Source organism: Physeter macrocephalus, chromosome 13 (genome assembly GCF_002837175.3).
Source record: "Physeter macrocephalus isolate SW-GA chromosome 13, ASM283717v5, whole genome shotgun sequence".
NCBI lineage: Eukaryota > Metazoa > Chordata > Mammalia > Artiodactyla > Physeteridae > Physeter > Physeter macrocephalus.
Genome location: NC_041226.1, coordinates 10,016,794 through 10,035,492, shown reverse-complemented (window position 1 = coordinate 10,035,492; position 18,699 = coordinate 10,016,794). Strand labels below are relative to the sequence as shown.

Here is an 18,699-nt window from a genome sequence, read left to right as displayed (position 1 = left end):
GAATCGGCAGGCAGACTCTCAACCACTGTGCCACCAGGGAAGCCCCAGCGCCTGTCTTTTTAAATTATACTTTGAGTCCTTGCTTTTTCATAGCTGAGTTTTTGGGTGGAAGACTAAAGAGAGAGGAAAGTAAAACTAGACCAGACCAACACTCATTGTTCATCCTTTTATCTTTAAAATGAGAGATTATGTGCAAGAGAGAAGCTTAAAAAATGGATTTCGCATTGCTGACCTCTATTCTTACCTTTTAAGAGAGAGTCTTAGAGCCGTGCTTTCGAGGTACATGAGAGCGGGCCCTGCTGTGTAATTTGTGGATCCTTGTGCAAAATGAAAGTGCACATAAATTATGAAGAATTTCAAAACGGTGACCGCAGAATGTTAAACCAAGAGTGGGTCCCCGTGTGACTACCCAGGTGACCCGCCCACCAGTGACAGAAACGGAAGCAAATGAAAGACATTTAACACATCTTGGGTCCTCCTTGTAATGAAGCTCAAGGGTCTGGAGTTGCCTCCCATTGGCTATGATGACAAGGGTACCCTTAGAAGAAACCCATTTTTTAAAGTGGTTTCTTTGGTCCTCCACTTATTACTTAGAAAAAAAAATTAGCCAAAAATGCATATTTTATCACTGCTCTGAAAGCTTTTTGCAGAAGAAGAAATGATGGTTGCCAGCTCCATGGGCCAACACCCCTGGTTGCTCTATGATGATGGGTAGGAGAAGCTCCTCTCTCTGGTTCCAGGACCTCTACATCACTAGAGGAAGCTTCTATTTACCACGCCCAGGGAGTTTTTCACTCCAGGGACCAGAAGCCCCGCCCCCAAATGGCTTAAACTATAGAAAATTCCCACGGTCACATGACAAGAAGGCAGGAAGCAGGACAGTTCCAGGGTTAGTTCTTACATTAGCTCAGTGACATCTTTGAAGACAGGCGCCCTTACCATCTTTCCCTTCTGCCATCGTTCACTCCAACATCTGGAATCTGATTTCAGACCACCTTTACTTTATTAGGCTTAGGAAAAAAACTTTCCTTTGGTGCTTCCAACAAAAATCCCCAGAACCCACAGGTATTTCCCACGTCCCTTGGATGATAAGGGTGGGATGGGAAGGTTATTGTCAGAAATTGAGGCAGAACAAATAAATACCTGACAACCCTCTGGACATCCTGTGAGATCTAAGTCAGAACAAGCAGCTCGGAGCCCGCAGCTGGAGAGCTCCAGACATGTCTAAAATAATTAAAATCACAATATTTGCTGAAACTAGAAAGAAACTTGGAAACAAAACAATACAAAGAAAACATCCCTGGGATGTGTGTGTACCTGCACATCACTGTGCACCCAGAATCAAAGCCAGCAAGACACAGAGGACAAAAGAGGAACCTCGTTCTGCGATGTCCTCACAAACACTTGTCTGCTTTATTCTTTTTAGAGAATCCGATCCATATTTCTCTACCATTAAAACATAATAATAACAGGAATACTCAAATGGAATAATACCAACTCACAGGAGGATAACTGTGAGTCACACTGAGGAATTCACCTCCGGGGCACTTGGCTTCTGAGAACCCCCGCGCAGCACAGCCTTGAGGCACGGTCTTGGGCCTCCTTCCAGAATCAGAAGAGTTGAGATGTAAACACATCAAGGCTGGATCTCACTTCGATAATCACTCATTTGACATCTTGAACTTTTCTTTTGACAGGACATGCTTTCTTCTCATGCCCTTTGATGAAATCTGGAGTAGTTGCCAGAGGAAGAGAAATGCTCTTTAGATTCTTCTTGGCAACGTTTTGCATTTTCTAGACATTCCAAACTTTAAGAATAAAAAAGAAAGCAATTAATATTTTAAGTGATACTATGCCTTAATATGCTGTTCTGTGAAATTAGGGTGATAAGCCTTGGAACGCCAAGAAGTATTACTAAGAATTCTGTCTTTATTGCCACAAAAAGTAGTGGTGTATAATTGCTCCTGCGATCCATTCAGCTGACGTATACAAAAACCTGAGTATTCTCTAATTGCTTGGAATTCTTCCCTTGCTGTTATGCAGTTTAAAAGAATTAGCGCTGCTCTCTGTTTATAGCAGCAACCAAGAGAGCTCTCTTCGGACCCCTGAGCTTGGGTGGAGGCTGGCCTGGCACACAGAGCAGCCCGTGAGACAACCTGGCGTGTCTCTCCGGGAATAAGGAGGGAGAGCAGCGCTGACTCGAGGCCACTGCCCACCTGTCTGACCGCTGGGAATGTGGAAGTGGGCCAACCAGTGAGCCCTTGCGGAGTGAAAAGAGTGGAGACTGAGGGTTGAAGAACCAGTTTTGAGAAACTCAGTGCCCTATAGCCATTTAAAAATAGTAGACATACGAATTCACTATAAGCCTGGGCTCCCAGAGAAGCTCAGTTCTTTTGGGGTGACGGCAGGTCCACTTGGGGAGAACCTACAGCATAACCTGGAAACCACCGCAGAAACCTCCATCCTCATAGGGCCCTGCTCCCCCTCACTCGTTCCTGTTAGGGGCATTATCCCCACGGTGCCTTATTGCTCCATTCATTTGTCAAGCAGAGGAGGAGTCTAAGCCCTAAGGATGAAAAAGGCATAATACGATGTCTTGAAGTCTGAAGAAAAGCCACTTAGGAATCATTCTCACTACAGCCGTAGCTTCTACACCTAATAACTAACCAGGTGGAGTAGCAAGTGCATCATATGAGAAGCATATGTTACAAGGATTCTGAAGAAGGAAAAGCATATAAGTAAGACCTATCAATCAAAATATGTGCTTAACGATATTTTGTTTCATGAGCATATTCCTTATAAACCTCTCCCTCAAAGGGGCATTTGGATATGGTTACTTATCTGGGATCCACCAAACCTTCCATTGACAGAAGTTTCTCAAAACCTCCACTAAAGTATACATACCAGAAGGTAGGGAATTTTGTCTGACCTGCTCACTAATGACTCTTAGAAGATATAAGTATGCCTGGTATATAGGGGGTATTTAATCACTACTTGTTAAATAAATGAATAAAAAAATAACGTCTACCATGTTGTAAGACTTGACAAGTCACAAAGCACAGTCACGTATATTTTCTCAGGAGCCCTGTAAGGTGGGCTGTTATTTCTATTTTCATTTCATGGGAGAGGACGTCAGTGTTCAGCTACTGCCCAAAGTAGCTAAGTTAGTAATTTACAATATACTAGTTTGGATGCAATGCCAAGTCATCGAGTCCTGGTCCTATTGCCTTCTCATCTCCCTCAGTGTGCTTGCGGTAGGAAGAAAACGTCTGGGGCAAAGGCAGCCTCACTAACACGTCACTGTGGCTTGTTTCAGGTGGGTCTTTTTCGAAAATCAGGCGTGAAGTCTCGAATCCATGCTTTACGTCAAATGAACGAGAGCTTTCCTGAGAACGTCAGCTACGAGGACCAATCCGCTTACGACGTGGCGGATATGGTGAAGCAGTTCTTCCGGGACCTTCCTGAGCCTCTTTTCACCAACAAGCTCAGCGAGACCTTCCTCCACATCTATCAGTGTAAGTAGGAACAAGGCAGATCAGTGTTCCCAAGTGCATTCATCCACCTAAAACAAAAAAAAATTCTATAGATTGAATTTTAATTGTACAAGTAGTGCATGAAGAAGTATATAAAACTTACAATTCTACCCTCCTCTCCAGAAGTAAACTTTGTTCACACTTCAATATGGAAATCTCCAGGCTATATTTTATGCATTTGAAAATATGTTTTTGACATCAAAATCTTCCTGCTCAATAGGTTTTTATGTAGGATATAAAAACTAACTTTCAATGTACTTTTAATAAATTTAAAATGAAAAGGTAACACAATAGAATTTATTTTATATATAGGTGTTCTTAAAAAGAAAGCATTTCCTTGGGATATATGAAATCCAAATGTGTTAAAATGACGAGAAATAAAAGGAAGTGTATTTTAATGCAATGTATTTTAATTGGTGAAAAGTAAGCAAACCAAATCAAGGCTTAAGCTTAATTCAACTAATTTATATTTTCACTTAGAACTTTTTAAGTGATGTGAAGTTGATAATTCTCAGCAAAACCCCTAAAATTAATCATTGAAAATAGCAAGTATTGATTTAACAACATATCCTGCTAAAGATAGTTGCAAAGTAGGGGATGGTATTAGAAATGAACACGTGGCTCTTTTCTAGCTGCACTGTTATGGTTATATAGTTGTCCCTCAGTATCCTCGTGGGATTCCTTCCGGGACCCACCGAGGATGCTAAAGTCCCATAGTCGGTTTTCTGTATCCTCAGTTGGGCATCCGAGGATTCAGACAACCACGATCATAAACATAATACAGGATTCACAGTTCGTTGAATCTGCAAATTCAGGACCCAAGTATAGGGAGAGCCGACTGTGTATTTATTGAAAAAAAAAAAAAAAATTTGCCTGTTAAGTGAACCCGTACAGGTCAAACCGTGTTGTTCAACAGTCAACTGTAAGTATTTAATGGTCTAAGTCTCAATTCTTTAGGAAGAAAACACTTGGCCTGTGGACTTTTGAGTTTTTAGCAACATATACATGAAGTGGACCTTGACATGGCATTGATCCAACTCGAAGAAGATTCTTGCTGTTGAGAATTCTGTACTAAATGTTTCAGGAGTTTATAATATTGCAAATTCGAAAAGGATTATAACAAGTACCACTTGTAAAAACAGGATAAAGTGGTGACCCACTAAATAAATATTATTTTGTCAGAGTGAATAGGTTAAGTTAAACTAGTGATACATGTTGCTGGAGGCTAAATACAGGGAATTCATGATGTTTCTGCTGTAAGAGGTTGAGCTGCATTTTTCAGTTAACCCTCCCTTACGGTTTGGAAGTAGCATATATGAGTCTTTACATTTAATCACTTCTCAGGTTATGGTTGACAGTAGTCTAAGGTTAAAGTCAGATTATTTCCAAGAGATAAATGCTTTTACAAGCAAAATAAAACAGATCAAAGCAGGGCTTATTTTAGCTGAGCAAACTAAGTTCTCTGCAAACTGAGTTCTGCTTATGTTCAGGGCACCATGCTGAGCACTGCAGAGCATATGGATGGGTAAGACTTAACTCTGCTCTTAAGCATCTTACAGTTGAGGGAGATGAGACATGTACATAAATAACTGCAAAACAGCAAGACTGGAGAAATCCCATGATAAGGTTACAAAGAGCACCCAAGGGGGTTGAGATGAAGAATAAGGACTTGGTGGAGAAGTGACAACTGAAGGTTGAGACACGTGAAGAACACATGCTGAGTGAAGTAAATAGCACCTGTGTCAGGAGATTACAGGGCTTCTGTCTGGCTTGCAAGGAAGGGTAACTGTCCAGTGCAGCATCAAATGACTCCAAAAATTAGACCGGGGCTGTACCCAGGAAGGGCACTGAACATTAGAGCAAAGAGTTCATATTCGATTCATTAATCACTGCTGGGACCCCTTGGGTGGTGTTGAGGGAGCTACCAGTTACAGTGCTCTCAGCTATAAACACAGAACCAAAAATCCAACAAACAGTGGTTTAAATAATAAAGACATTATATATACAATCGCACAAGACAAGAAATCTGGAGTTAAATAATTCCAGAGTTGGTTAATTCAGTGACACCGTGGCTGAGGTCAGCGTCCCTTGTCATCCCCTTAAGGTCACAATATGACTGCCACCACTTATCTTTATCATGTCTTCCCAAAATCACATCCAAAGGCAAGAGGCAGGCAGAAGGGTTCTCCTTGGGCATATGTCTCTTTTTATCAGGGAGATGAATTTACAGAAATGCCTAGCTAGCGTTTATTTTGGTCCCATAGCCCAGAAATTTTACAATTTTCTCCCCTAAATCAATCACTGGGAAGAGGAATGGGATTACCATTTTGGGTCTAGGCCAATATGGTTATCCCCTGGTTTTGAGGGAGGGGCCCAACTTCCCTGAGCACATTACAGCCCAGACCTGAACAGAACGTGGGTTTTCTTAGAGAAAGGAGAGAGTAGGTATTTCATAGGCAGCCAGGCTTGTGCCACAGGGTGCATGTCCATTGGAACTGCTTATTTGACCCATGAATCTGGAAGTGGTGAACGAGAGGTACTGGACAGGATGAGAACGGAGGGTTAAGGAGCCAGCACATTAATTGAGGCTCTGGGTTGCCTGTGGGGAACTCCAGCGGCAAGACTGGAAATAAAGATGTTCTAGGGATAGACTCTGGAGTCAAAGTTTCCAAAGGGCTGTGGAGAAGAGAGGGACAGTTCCTCCTCTGTTCTCCAGAGCAGGTCCAACTGTAGCTCTGTTACTTCTTGGACTTTCATCAAATGATTAATTAGAGTGTTGGATGGATAATGAGCACACGTGAAGCCCATGGTCTACAGGAGAGAGAAGGATGCAGGGATCAAAGATGACCCTGTAGTTTTAAAGACCATTCAGAAAGGAAAAGGGGGAGGGGAGCTGATCTGGGGGCAGGGAGGAGCCTGGACGTGGAGTCTCAAGTGCTGCTAGCCATCTGTGTGGATGCAAGTCATGAGCACCTAGAAATCCAGATCTAGAACAGTCTTCTGAGAGCCAGGAAAGAGGCAGGAACCACAGGAGTGCCTGTGCCACAAAAAAGGTCAAAGAGGATAGGATCCGATACGAATGCTGAATTTAGGGATTAATAGTTGACCTTTGTAGGCACCTTTAGTAGAAAATAATGACAGAAGGTATTTTCTGAGGGATAAAGAAACGAGTGAGTAGAAGGAAGCTGGGACAACATGTAGCCACGACAGATAACTCTTCAAAAATTTTGGCACAGAAGAGAAGGTTGGCAACCTAAAGCTAAACAATGCATGCACTGGACATCTTACCTAAAGCAGCTTATTTAAAGGCAGTTCAAGGGCTCCAGCTGAATTTATAACACTTCAATGACAAGCCTGAGGTCATTAGGAGTATCTGCTTCTGCTTCAGCACAAGCAAGAAAAAGGAAAAAGGTTTCTGTATAATGTGAACAGAATGGCTCTCCTCTATCAAACCCAGGTCTGTCTTGTGCCGGTTCACAGTGGACATGGTGGGGGTCGGGGTGGGTTCCAGAATGTCCAACCCATGGTCAGGCTCTTCCAGAGACTTGCAGCTGCCGGTTGACGGGCCCGCAGCGCGCCCCGCCCTGGGAGGGTCGATGACGGGGAGGGGCAGGACCCGGGCAGAAGGCTCACCACAGCCCCCGGGGCAGCAGGCTCGCCTACCCGTGGGGACTATCTGCGCATGTGCACTTGCATATTTTCAATAATGTAAAGATATCGTGATATACTGTAATATACTGTGCATGTCATAAGACACATCCCGTCAGTATTTTTAAAGCTGGAGAGAAAACAAACACCATTGGAAATTCCAACAGTTTCTTCCCATCCCCCTCTGGAGCACAGACGCCTGCTGCAGAGACCCGCTCTAGAACCCGGTATGGTAGGAAAGACAACCGTGTTAGCCCCCGTGAGCTCCTGACGGTGTCTTTCAGAGTGAGAGGAATAAGGGTGGCGAGTCAGGCCTCAAAGATCATTAACAAACACAGCCAGGGGGCAGCAGAATGCAGCCCAGAGCACCCATTTTTCTATACCTTTTCCTTTTAGTTACCTCACACCGTTCAGGCCGATTCCCTTTCAAGCCTTCCCATCACCCTATCGCCGCCCAGACGGGGAACGGGCCGAGAGGGAGGAGCCTGATTCCTCTTCCCCAAGCCCTGGGCGTGCTGAGGGACGCTTCAGGAGCTGGAGGTGGGGTGGGCCAGAGGTTTGAAACAGGTAGGTGAGGAGGAGGATTGCTCCAAGAGTATGAAAAGCCAGCACAGGTGTTCCTTGCCAAGTCCAGCCTCGCTGTTAAGACTATGGGTTCTGGAGTGAGGCTGTGGGGTTCCGACGGCAGCTCGTCAAGCTTCTCACCACCTGGGGCAGCTCTGCGCCCTTAGCTGTTGTCGTGTCACTGTTGATGCTGACAGTGGCCCTGAGTGTGTTCGCAGGAAGGTAGCGCTCGCTCCCCCTCTCCCGCTGGCTCCTTCCCCGGCTGTTCCTCTAACTCCCGGCACCGCTTTTTCTGCAGACGTCCCCAAAGAGCAGCAGCTGCAGGCAGTGCAGGCGGCCGTCCTGCTGCTGGCCGATGAGAGCAGGGAGGTGTTGCAGACGCTGCTGTGCTTCCTCAACGACGTGGTCCACGCGGTGGAGGAGAATCAGATGACGCCCATGAACCTGGCTGTGTGTCTGGCCCCCTCCCTCTTCCATCTGAATTTACTGAAGAAGGAAAGCTCCCCCAGGTGGGTTTTCCTCAGCAAGACTGCTAATCCTAAACCAGGTGTTCCCCACGGCTACTTACAAAAACTCCCGCTGTATTTCAAGCTGGGGATTTGTCAGCACTTCATTTATAATCAGAAAATGTTTGGAGGAACATAGTTCGTGTGGCTCAGCGTCAGGGAATTATCAAAGTAGCACAGTGTCCTTTGTGATCCCCAAAGCCTGGAGTTTTGTTTTGTTTTGCGTGTGTTAGTGGGAAGGAGGGAAAAAGGACACAAAGTAGTATTTTACAATCTTCATTTTTAAAAGGCTAGATTTAAGGCCCAAGCACGGCAGCTTGCAGTGAAGTAGTTTCAAACTTGGGAAAAATAGATTAATTTCTCCCCCAACAGTTATTCCTGCCCGTGTATTTGTCCAAGGTTTTCCATTATGAACTGTCAGACTCTTAGCCTGACTCAGGACATCTACGATGTGTAGTCACTGTTTTTATTTGGAAATGAGAAAGTATGGGATCTGGGTAGCATCTGGGCGTGAAGACATGACAAAGGGATGAGTTCTGTACTGTGAAAAGCTCTTGGGCTTGGGATCTGCTGAGGACTCTCCCCCTCAATTACAGAGTCATCCAGAAGAAATATGCCTCCGGGAAGCCAGATCAAAAGGACCTCAGTGAGAATCTGGCCGCAGCTCAGGGGCTGGCCCACATGATCATGGAATGTGACAGACTTTTTGAGGTGAGTGAAAGGCTCCAACTGCCTTCCTTATAGCTCTTGGAACTCGATAAGATGCTTGGAATGGTTGCCGCATTTATGGCTTATTTCTGTTTTTTCCTGATTTTATAATGACAATGGTACACTCAATAGATCTGGTCTTTGCCTCCTAGAAATGTGAGGAGTGAGCTTACATATTGAATAGTTGAGGCTTTGACAGTTAAAGACATTTGGGTTTACCATGATGATGGTTTTTATGAAAACAGTTGCATCAACTTCAGGTGCCAGTTCCCAGGCCAGCCAGCCAAGTACGGTATATTTGACGTAACCTCGGGACTTGATTAGATTCAGTGTGTGTGTGTGTGTGCGTGTGTGTGCGTGTGTGTGTGAATGTGTGATACTGAACAATCGCTATGAACTCAGAATCAGTGACAGCCTATGAATACAGCCACAGATACGCTGAAGGATTAAGTGAACTAGACTTCCGGCATACTTGTTGTCATTTGCAAAAGAGGAAAGTGTGCCACAAAGGTAAAGCTGCCTCTAAGTCATGCTTGACGTTCCCCTTGAGTCTGTGCACTTTAAGTTTCCTGAGCCCAAGTTTTGCCAAATTGAATAAAAATGTATAATAAGTAAAATCAAAGGAAAATGGAAAGAATGAATGGGAAGTCATGGCGGTGTTTTGAATAATAAATATAGCCTCAAACAGATTTGGGTTTCCTGCCTTGAGGAAGCCCGCCCCCGACCCCTTCACTGATCTTAGACAAACATCTCTTGCCCCACGGCATTCGGCCCATTGCCCGTACAGTGGCCTTTGGCGATGCTGCTTTGCTTTCTCTGTCAGTCTCAGCATTTCTGTAGCTCAACGTGTTGCTCTTCTGTGCGTCCCATCGGTTCAGGTCCCGCTTGAGATGGTGGCCCAGTCTCATAACTCATATATGGAGGCTGAGATCCATCCCCCAACTCTGGAAGACCTGGGGGCCCAGCTGGAGGAGAGCGGGGCCACTTTCCACACATACCTGGAGCATCTCATCCAGGGCCTCCAGAAGGAAGCCAAGGAAAAGTTCAAAGGATGGGTCACGTGTTCCAACACAGACAACACAGATCTTGCTTTCAAAAAGGTAATCTCAGGTCTTGGAAAAAATTACCCCCAAAGAGCCAAGGCTTACAACCAGGGATTTGTTTTGCTTTTAAAATGGCTACTCTGTTCCCAGGGCTTCACCACACATGAATCAGTCAACCACCCACTCTAGAGCCTGTTTGCACATAATCAGACTGCAGACTGTGGAGCCAGACTGCTGGAGCCCAGGCCTGGCTCTGTCCCGTAGCTGTGTGACGTTGGGCGAGTCACTCGCCTCTCTGTGCCTCCGTTTTCTTATTTGCATAATGGACATAATAGTAGGACCACTGTCAGAGGAGGGCTGTTTTAAAATCAGAACAATGCCTGGTACACAGGGAGCACTGTGTGTTGGTGGTTATCGTTTTTATTATCAGTATTCTTCTTTTTAGCTTAAGGATAAACATTTAAAAATTCTAAACCTGAGGTATGCAGAGTCACTGTTTCAAGTTATGTACTCAGTGATGTTTTCTGAACGCCCAGTGAAGGATGGTAGGTTGTGTTGCAATCAGCAACCTCTTCAGCCTGTGCTGGGATCTTTCCCAAGGTGGGAGACGGGCATCCGCTGAGGCTGTGGAAGGCTTCTGTGGAGGTGGAAGCGCCCCCCTCGGTGGTTTTGAATCGCGTGCTGAGGGAGCGCCACCTGTGGGATGAGGATTTCGTGCAGTGGAAGGTGGTGGAAACCCTGGACAAGCAAACAGAAATCTACCAGTACGTGCAGAACAGCATGGCGCCTCACCCTTCCAGAGACTTCCTGGTTCTCAGGTAAGCCTGCCTCCGAGGTTTAAGATGCTCTGCTCCAAAAGCCAGATCAGAGCTGCAGATTTAAGCATTTCAGAGGTCTCCCACCTAAGTTCAGTCTCCACTGGCAACACTCAGCCGGCCCTCATTTCTCTCAGTGAAAACTGACTTTGCTGTATTTATACCCGACTTCCTGCTTCTTTCACCCAATTCACAGCTCTGCTGGGTTCTCTTATGGCCCCTTTCATTATGGAGCATACGGTTTATTAAGCCATAAATATTGTTCATTTCCTCGGAACAGAGTCCCCCAAAATAACTGCTGTTTGTCCAGTTGTACTTTCTGCTAAATTATGCAGATTGAAAAGCCTGACTGGCTTTTCTCCTGATTTTGCCTTTCTCCCCCTGGGAAAGCAAGTCTTCGGTGGTGTGACTCTCAATCTGGAGTGTGTGTAACTTCAAAATTCCTCTGTATAACTTCAGCTGCTCATAACTCATTACCAGGCATGGAAACTTGACAGAGCCCTGAAGGTCCCACTATGCTGAGACACTTGGATGTCCAGAAAGGTTTCAGGGCCTGACAGGGCTTGCGAGAGGCTGGTGACTACTGTCGAAACATTACTTCTAATGGATTTTTGGGTTGAGTTCCGGACCCCTGCTCTCTGGGTTTGGAGGGGGGTGCTCAACCAACAATAGGAAGTTGCACAGTAGAGCTGTGCACATGGGCTGGGGAGTCAGTGCTGAATCAGAAAGAAGAGGGACTGAGGATTCTAACAAACCCAAGTAAAATATAATTAAATCAATACATCCTTTTTTAATTGATAACCGATGGTGAATACTGTCTCTTCTCATATATTAGCAGTATAAAAAGAATCACTAGTGAAATTCCCAAATGTGTAATTTAAATAGTTTCTTTATTAAACTAGTCTTGATGGCAAACTAAAGGTTACTTTTCACATGGGCTATTTATGCCTTTGGAATTGGTCCTTAGGACCTTGAATGTTAAGGGTCATTTTTTCCCTAAGTATATGTGTTTATCTTAGCAACCTTGGGACCCTGGTGGAGAACGTGGGCCGTTGTAAGGGTGGCTTATTACCGCAGTTATTGGGACCCATCTCGTGAAAGTTAAACTTTACGCCTTCACTCTTGCAAGCAGAAAATCAAATCGTTCTAGGATGGCAGCCACGGGGGGGATGGAGCCATGCCATAGCCTGCCTCTTCGCTCCCTTAGAGGAGGCTGAGGGCTGGAGTCCATGCATGGAACCGCCCTCCTTCCACTCATCCTGCAGTGCCACCCGCCTGCTACTTCTCATGTATCATTCCATCACTGCCTTGTGCCAGGCACTGTTGGAGGCTCCGGGGATACTGCAGGGAGCACAACAGACCACAACCCTGCTCTCTTGGGATTTATATTTTATTAGGGAGATAGAGTCAATAAATAATAAGCAAGGGGGATAGGATTACTTATCTTAGGGGGATAGGAAGGGGTGGAATTTCAAATATAGTGGTCAGAGCAGAGTCTCACTGTGTTGATATTTGATCCAAGACTTGAAGAAGAAGGTGGGTGGACCATGAGGCTGAGGGAGAAGAACTCGGCACCCAAGAGGATTAATAATGAACCAGATGTGTTTCCTGCAGCAGGAATTCCTTGTGATTATGATACAAGAGGTAGAAAGTGACAGGTATGGAGAGGAGTCCAGGGCTGAGGCACTTCCTGTTTTCAGAGCGTCTCCCTGTCTAGGCTAGCACGCATGAGGCTGGTCTCTTCTTGGGATTACCATGTTCGTGTCTCACTTTATCCCTTTCGCTAGTTCCTCAGGAGCTTCCAGTGATACTCACTGAAGCTTCTTCCGTTTTATCCCCACAAATCTGTACAACTTTCCGTCTTTGTTATTAATCACAGCCTTATGCATGAAAAGAGAACGGTCACACCCATGGAGAAGTTGCTAAGCATTTGTGTAGGGCTTGCTTATTCCCTAGTTCTAGGTAATAGTTCCTCTTTCTAGTGAGGTAGGACAGGACGAAGTTAGAGATGAGATAACTAAGCAAGGGGGTAGGATTTGTAACATAAATAACTAAGATTATAATAAACCTACATCCTATGGTAGAAATGGTTGCTACAGAGATGCTCTCATGATTCCTGACTTCCATCTACAACCTTTTCCCAAGTGGTACACCGCCCCCCCACCGCTTGAATAGCTCCAGTAACAGTGAACTCACTACCCCTCATATAGCCCATTCCATTTTTGAAGAGTACACATTGTGAGACGGCTGTTGTCTGCACTGAATTAAAACATACCTTCATATCTCTGCTTTCTGGAGGCAAATCAACTGTATTTATTTCTTCTTCCGCTCAAGAGCCACTCAGGGACGTGAAGGCAATTAGTAGTCTGCATGTATCTAGTTTTCTTCAAGCTAAGCATCCTTTCAGACTTGAGTTGAGCACCACCTCCTCCAGGAAGCCATTCCCTGTACATGATCTCAGAGCGCTCTTTGCACAGCCATATCACTGCACTTGCCATGGTGCTTTAGGGTTCTCTGGGTAGGTCTGTTTCTCCTCCTGGGCTGTAGACCTTTATGTCTTCAGCGGCTTCTCAGAGCTTGGCACACCCAATAGATGTTTGGTGAAAGACTTGAATGGGCGAGTCCTAATTCCCAAACGGTGAGATCAGCCCTTCAGTATCGTGCAGGAGCCTCTGCAGCCTCAGTTTGGGATTCTGAAAGCAGCTCTGAAAGCTGCAAGACCGTTTCTGACCTCTGGGTCAGAGGGCTGAGACCCTTGCTTTCAACTGCACGGTATAAAGTTCACACGCACTTATGGAAACCATTAGCTTAGTCCAAGTAACTGGGCTTGGAATTTGAGCAAGAAAATATAAGTGTGAGCCTCAGCGCTGTGCCCAGGGTTTTCTTTCTCTCTCAGCCCTAATTCCGACGTGCGGGTTTGTTTTGCTGCAGGACCTGGAAGACTGATTTGCCCAGAGGAATGTGCACCCTGGTGGCCCTCTCCGTGGAGCACGAGGAAGCCCAGCTCATGGGTGGTGTGCGGGCTGTGGTGATGGACTCTCAGTACTTAATGGAGCCGTGCGGGTCAGGCAAGTCGAGGCTGACCCACATCTGCAGGGTGGACCTGAGGTGAGTGGGCTCCTGGGGGCGGCGGGCGCGGGCTTGCCGCACGTTCGCTGGGGCCCTGTTTCTCATCTGGTCCCTTATTTCACTGTCCTTTTATTCCTCTTGCCATTAACATGCTTTCTAGAAGATGATGTGTGCCTCCCCCTCGCCTTTCCTCTTTGCGCCCTTGCTAAAATTCTGACTTTCAGGAGAAAGTCCTCTGCTCATCTTTATTTTCCGTTTTGTCCCACTTTTATACTTCTGTGCTTCGGGCATGGGGCAAACACCAGCACTAGAGCCCGGGATGTAGTAGGTGCTCAGTAAATACGAGTCCTCTTGCATTTCTTTTCAGCCTATCCCTTTTGCAGCTCCCTCCCTTTGCCCTCCTTTGAGAGGGAACTAACTGAAATCCAACCCCTTCAAAGCATTCATGATGCTGAGTTCTTGGTCTGGGTGGATATAAGCTGGGTTTTCTCAGTAAATTCTAGAATTAAGTCTGAATCACCCCTGAGGAGACGCTATCATTTTAAAGCACCTGGTGAATACTGGAAAGATAGACCGAATACTTGGCCAAAAAGGCATTTTCAAGGCCCCCGTTGACAGAATGAGGTTCTCAGATCCTTGGAGCAGCAGCCCCGAGTGTAATGCAGGTGCTCTGACATTCAGGGCACAAGCACAGCCCTGTCGACCATGACAAATTGCTGTGATTTGGAAAAAGACCTTCCCACTTCCTTTCTGATTTTTGTCCCCGCAGAGGTCACTCCCCAGAATGGTACAATAAAGGTTTTGGACATCTGTGTGCGGCGGAAGTTGCCAGGATTAGACACTCTTTTCAGCCCCTCATTGCCGAGGGTCCAGAAACTAAAATCTGAGTTTTCCCCAGTGTGACATCAAACTCAGGGAAGAGGAAGTGAAAGCAAACACTTGTGGGAGAGAGTTGTGCGCGTGAGAAAGCAAGGGAGAGAGAGAAACCGATTGCCGATGCTTAAAAATGGAAGCACTGAGAAGTCGTAATGTTGAAGATGCAAGAATTTCTGAGAACTTTCCTAGCCTTCCTGGAGACGGCTACATCCCTACTAATATAATATTTTAAAAAATCAGAACATTTATCTATGTTACTTAAAATTAAATGGATTATTCCTTGTGCATTGCCTAATTTGCTATTTAAAGGCTTCTAAGAAGCGTATTCTTAACTGTAAATAAATGTATGTATAGCATATGTACATATGTGTGTATATCTCTATCTTTACTGTATATATGTAAAATATCAATTTTATATATAATTGCATATTTTGAAAAGGAACGAGTCTGATTCGGTAAGTCCCTTCCTCACCTGGTTCTTTCCAAGTTGTTCTGGGCGCTGTCTCCCCACCGTCCTGTAAGCTGAGCAGAATCTGCTGCTGACACCAAAGTGTGAAAATATGTAGTCTGCCCTGATGTCTTACCAAAGATTAGCCAACCAAAGGAAAACACATTAAATGGTTCTTACATGTTGTCAGCTTGTTTGTTTGTGTTATTCAAAAACTGAGAGTGGGGTGTTGGATAAAGCAAGGAAAATAATATTTAGTCCTCTTTAAAGCAAAGAAGTGGGTGAGGAGTCATTCCCGAATTTAAGGCTAGATTACCGCTTGCCATGGGGCCAGCAGATACAGCTTTCAGTGACATGTTAGACGCCTGTGGACCACTGGAGTCAGCCCAGTGACTCAAAGAGAGCCTGTATTTCTCTGCTGATTAGAGCTGAATATAATAGCTTTTGCAGAGTCACAGCCAAAGGGAGCCTCTGTGTTTTGTTGAGTTTTCATACTTACATTTCATAATGTTCTTAAATGTCATTCTAGTTGACCAGTGGCCTATTTGGTCACAGTTAATTGGCATTTTCTTACCAATGTATTGCACTGAATTTAACTCTGGACACCAGATTAAGGGAGATGATGGTCATTCAAGAGTCCTGGACCATTTCAGCTTCAGGGAATTCTACTGTTGCTACATATGATGCTCTTAAGATAGAATTCATTAAAGTTTTGCAATCTGAAAGACAGGGTTTTTAAACTAATGTTAAGACCAAAACTGTGTTCTTCAATTAGTTTTAGAAAATATAAACAGGTCTGTTAAATTCCACATTTCTTCATTAGTCAGTCAAGCTACCTATGCATTTGACCCAACCTTATTTATTACTGTATAGACTAAGCAAAGTGACTATCCTTAACCAATTGCTAATGGATTTAAGTTGTTTTTTTATTGTAATTCAACAATGCTAGAGAGGAAGATAATTTATTGTGTTTGGTTTCAGGGAGAGATTGGTATCATAACTTAGCAATTCATGCTGGAGAAAAAAAAACAAGAGTGTTTTCCTTTCTTTTCTTTTTATATTGTATGCGTTTATATAATGTTTTCTTTTATCAGCAATGTGCAATTCTTTTATTGAGAGAAATAAAAATGCTATATATGAGTTTTGTATGGTACCAGTAAAATCATACTGTTTGAATTGTGATCTAGGAATTTTTTGTTTCCTTGCCTACCGAAGAAGGTGGCAGCCATCCCATAATTTTCCATTTGGGCAATGCTCTGTGAGCAAAACAAATTCACTTCTTCCATACATCTTAAATTTAACCACATATGCCAGATTACTTTAATATGCATAGACAAGATCATTAGTGAATTTTAATTTAGCTTAATGCTGATCCTACTCCAGAGATGGGATCATATGTTTTCAGGAAATATGATAGGCACACAAGGATGAATGGTGTCGTGTCACCTAGAGCAGGCCTTTTCCAGCCTTAGCAGCACACGGATCACCCGCAGATATTGTTACAATAAGCCTCTGATTCAGGAAGTCTGAGGTGGACCTGAGATTCTGCATTTTGAACCAGCTTTGGGGATGCCCAGCCTGTCAGCCCGAAGACCACACCTTGAGAAGCTGGGACCTAGAGGATACTTAGAATAAAAGCAAACATGGCTTTATTTCTGACTCCCCTTCTCTTCAAATAACCTGACTTTTTAATTTTTATGCACATACTAATCACATTACTGCTGCCTAACAACACAGTGCATCTTAAAAAAAAGAAAAGGAGAAAGATGCAGCAAGCTTGTTTGTCAAATACTACAGTATTTTATTCATTGTTATCTTGCCAATAGAAATAAAATATGATATTGCCTTTAAATATTATATTTATACCTCATGTATATCTTTACCTCAACTGTTGGTATCAATCATCAATTGTAAATAAATACTTGCCAAGGCAAAGAAATTTATATACATTAAATATACCCTTTTTTTTCTATAAAATACATGTTGATTTTCATGCTTCATCCTGTAAGTGGAAAACCTGTTTCCTGAGGAAGAGTTCTCTCCAAAAAGCTTGCCATGAGTTTGACGCCTCAGTACTGTAGTCAAATCTCCCTCAAATATAAAGATTCATATAAAAGTCTAGGGGCTTCCCTGGTGGCGCAGTGGTTGAGAGTCCGCCTGCTGATGCAGGGGACACGGGTTCGTGCACCGGTCCGGGAAGATCCCACAGGCCGCGGAGCGGCTGGGCCCGTGAGCCATGGCCGCTGAGCCTGCGCGTCTGGAGCTTGTGCTCCGCAACAAGAGAGGCCGCGACAGTGAGAGGCCCATACACCGCGATGAAGAGTGGCCCCCGCTTGCCACAACTAGAGAAAGCCCTCGCACAGAAACGAAGACCCAACACAGCCAAAAATAAATAAATAAATATTTAAAAAAAAAACAACTCCGAAAATTCCAAAAAGCAAAACTTGAATTTGCTGTACACTGGCAGCTATTTACATAGTATTTACATTGTATTTACAGCTATTTACATATCATTTGTATTGTATTAGGTATTACAAGTAATCTAGAGATGATTTAACGTATATGAGAGTATGTGCATGGGTTATATGCAAATACTACACCATTTTATATAAGGGACTTGAGCAATCCCTGGATTCTGGTACCTGAAGGGAGTCCTGGAGCTAATCTCCTGCGGATACTGAGGGACCACTGTACTTGTTCTATGCTTTATTTCTAAAAGATGACAAAGGTTGCCCCTAATTAAGCAAGCAGGAGATCTTGAACATTCTCAGCTACAGGCTACAAGAGCCACAGCAGCCCAAATGACCATATGCCCACATAAAAATGATCCAAACTCTGCTCTCTGCTCCTCTCCCTCATCCTTTCTTCCATTACTTGCAAGTTTTGCTTTCATAGGCAAAGGAGGAATTTCAACTGTCTCTTTTCCTCTTCTATGTGAAAGAAGAGAACATGGTCATTCTAGCAGCCACAGGCAACCAGTGTCATCCTGGGACCCTGGAGCATATGAATTCAAACTTGATTCTGAGTCTACTTCATGAAATTCTTAGGCATGAAACTGTTCTACTTATTTTTTAAAAAATATTTTATTTATTTAGGCTGTGCTGGGTCTTAGTTGTGGCATGCGGGATCTTCGCTATGGCGTGTGGCCTTCTTAGTTGTGGCATGCGTGCGGGATCTAGTTCCCTGACCAAGGATCAAACCCGGGCCCCCTGCACTGGGAGCGCAGAGTCTTACCCACTGGACCGCCAGGGAAGTCCCTGTTATACTTCTGTCTTTTGATATTTGGCCACAAAAAAAAAATCAGTCGTATTTCTTCTCAGGAAATTAATGTAAAGGAATTAAATAGATCCTAGCCAAGTGGAGTGTCACTGTTCCTGTAGCGCTTACAATGATTCTGAACTGAATTGTCCAGGTGGAGATGCCCAGCCACTAGTGGGACATACAGGTCTGAAACATTATGAGAGTGACCAGGGCCCAAAGCTAGAGGTA

At 44.3% G+C, this 18,699-nt stretch overlaps 1 protein-coding gene across 2 annotated transcripts in view; it reads left to right on the top strand.

Moving 5' to 3' along the window:
* Window positions 1-16,999, top strand: part of STARD13 (StAR related lipid transfer domain containing 13) — a 231,563-nt gene extending 214,564 nt beyond the window's left edge. For both annotated transcript variants that reach the window (XM_055089653.1, XM_007128917.3), the window contains exons 8-14: window positions 3,317-3,515; window positions 8,044-8,254; window positions 8,848-8,962; window positions 9,838-10,059; window positions 10,603-10,820; window positions 13,749-13,925; window positions 14,656-16,999. In XM_055089653.1, coding sequence (XP_054945628.1) covers window positions 3,317-3,515; window positions 8,044-8,254; window positions 8,848-8,962; window positions 9,838-10,059; window positions 10,603-10,820; window positions 13,749-13,925; window positions 14,656-14,773 — 1,260 coding nt within the window. In that variant the 3' untranslated portion in view covers window positions 14,774-16,999. The remainder of the gene's footprint in view (window positions 1-3,316; window positions 3,516-8,043; window positions 8,255-8,847; window positions 8,963-9,837; window positions 10,060-10,602; window positions 10,821-13,748; window positions 13,926-14,655) is intronic.
* Window positions 17,000-18,699: the final 1,700 nt, after the last annotated feature.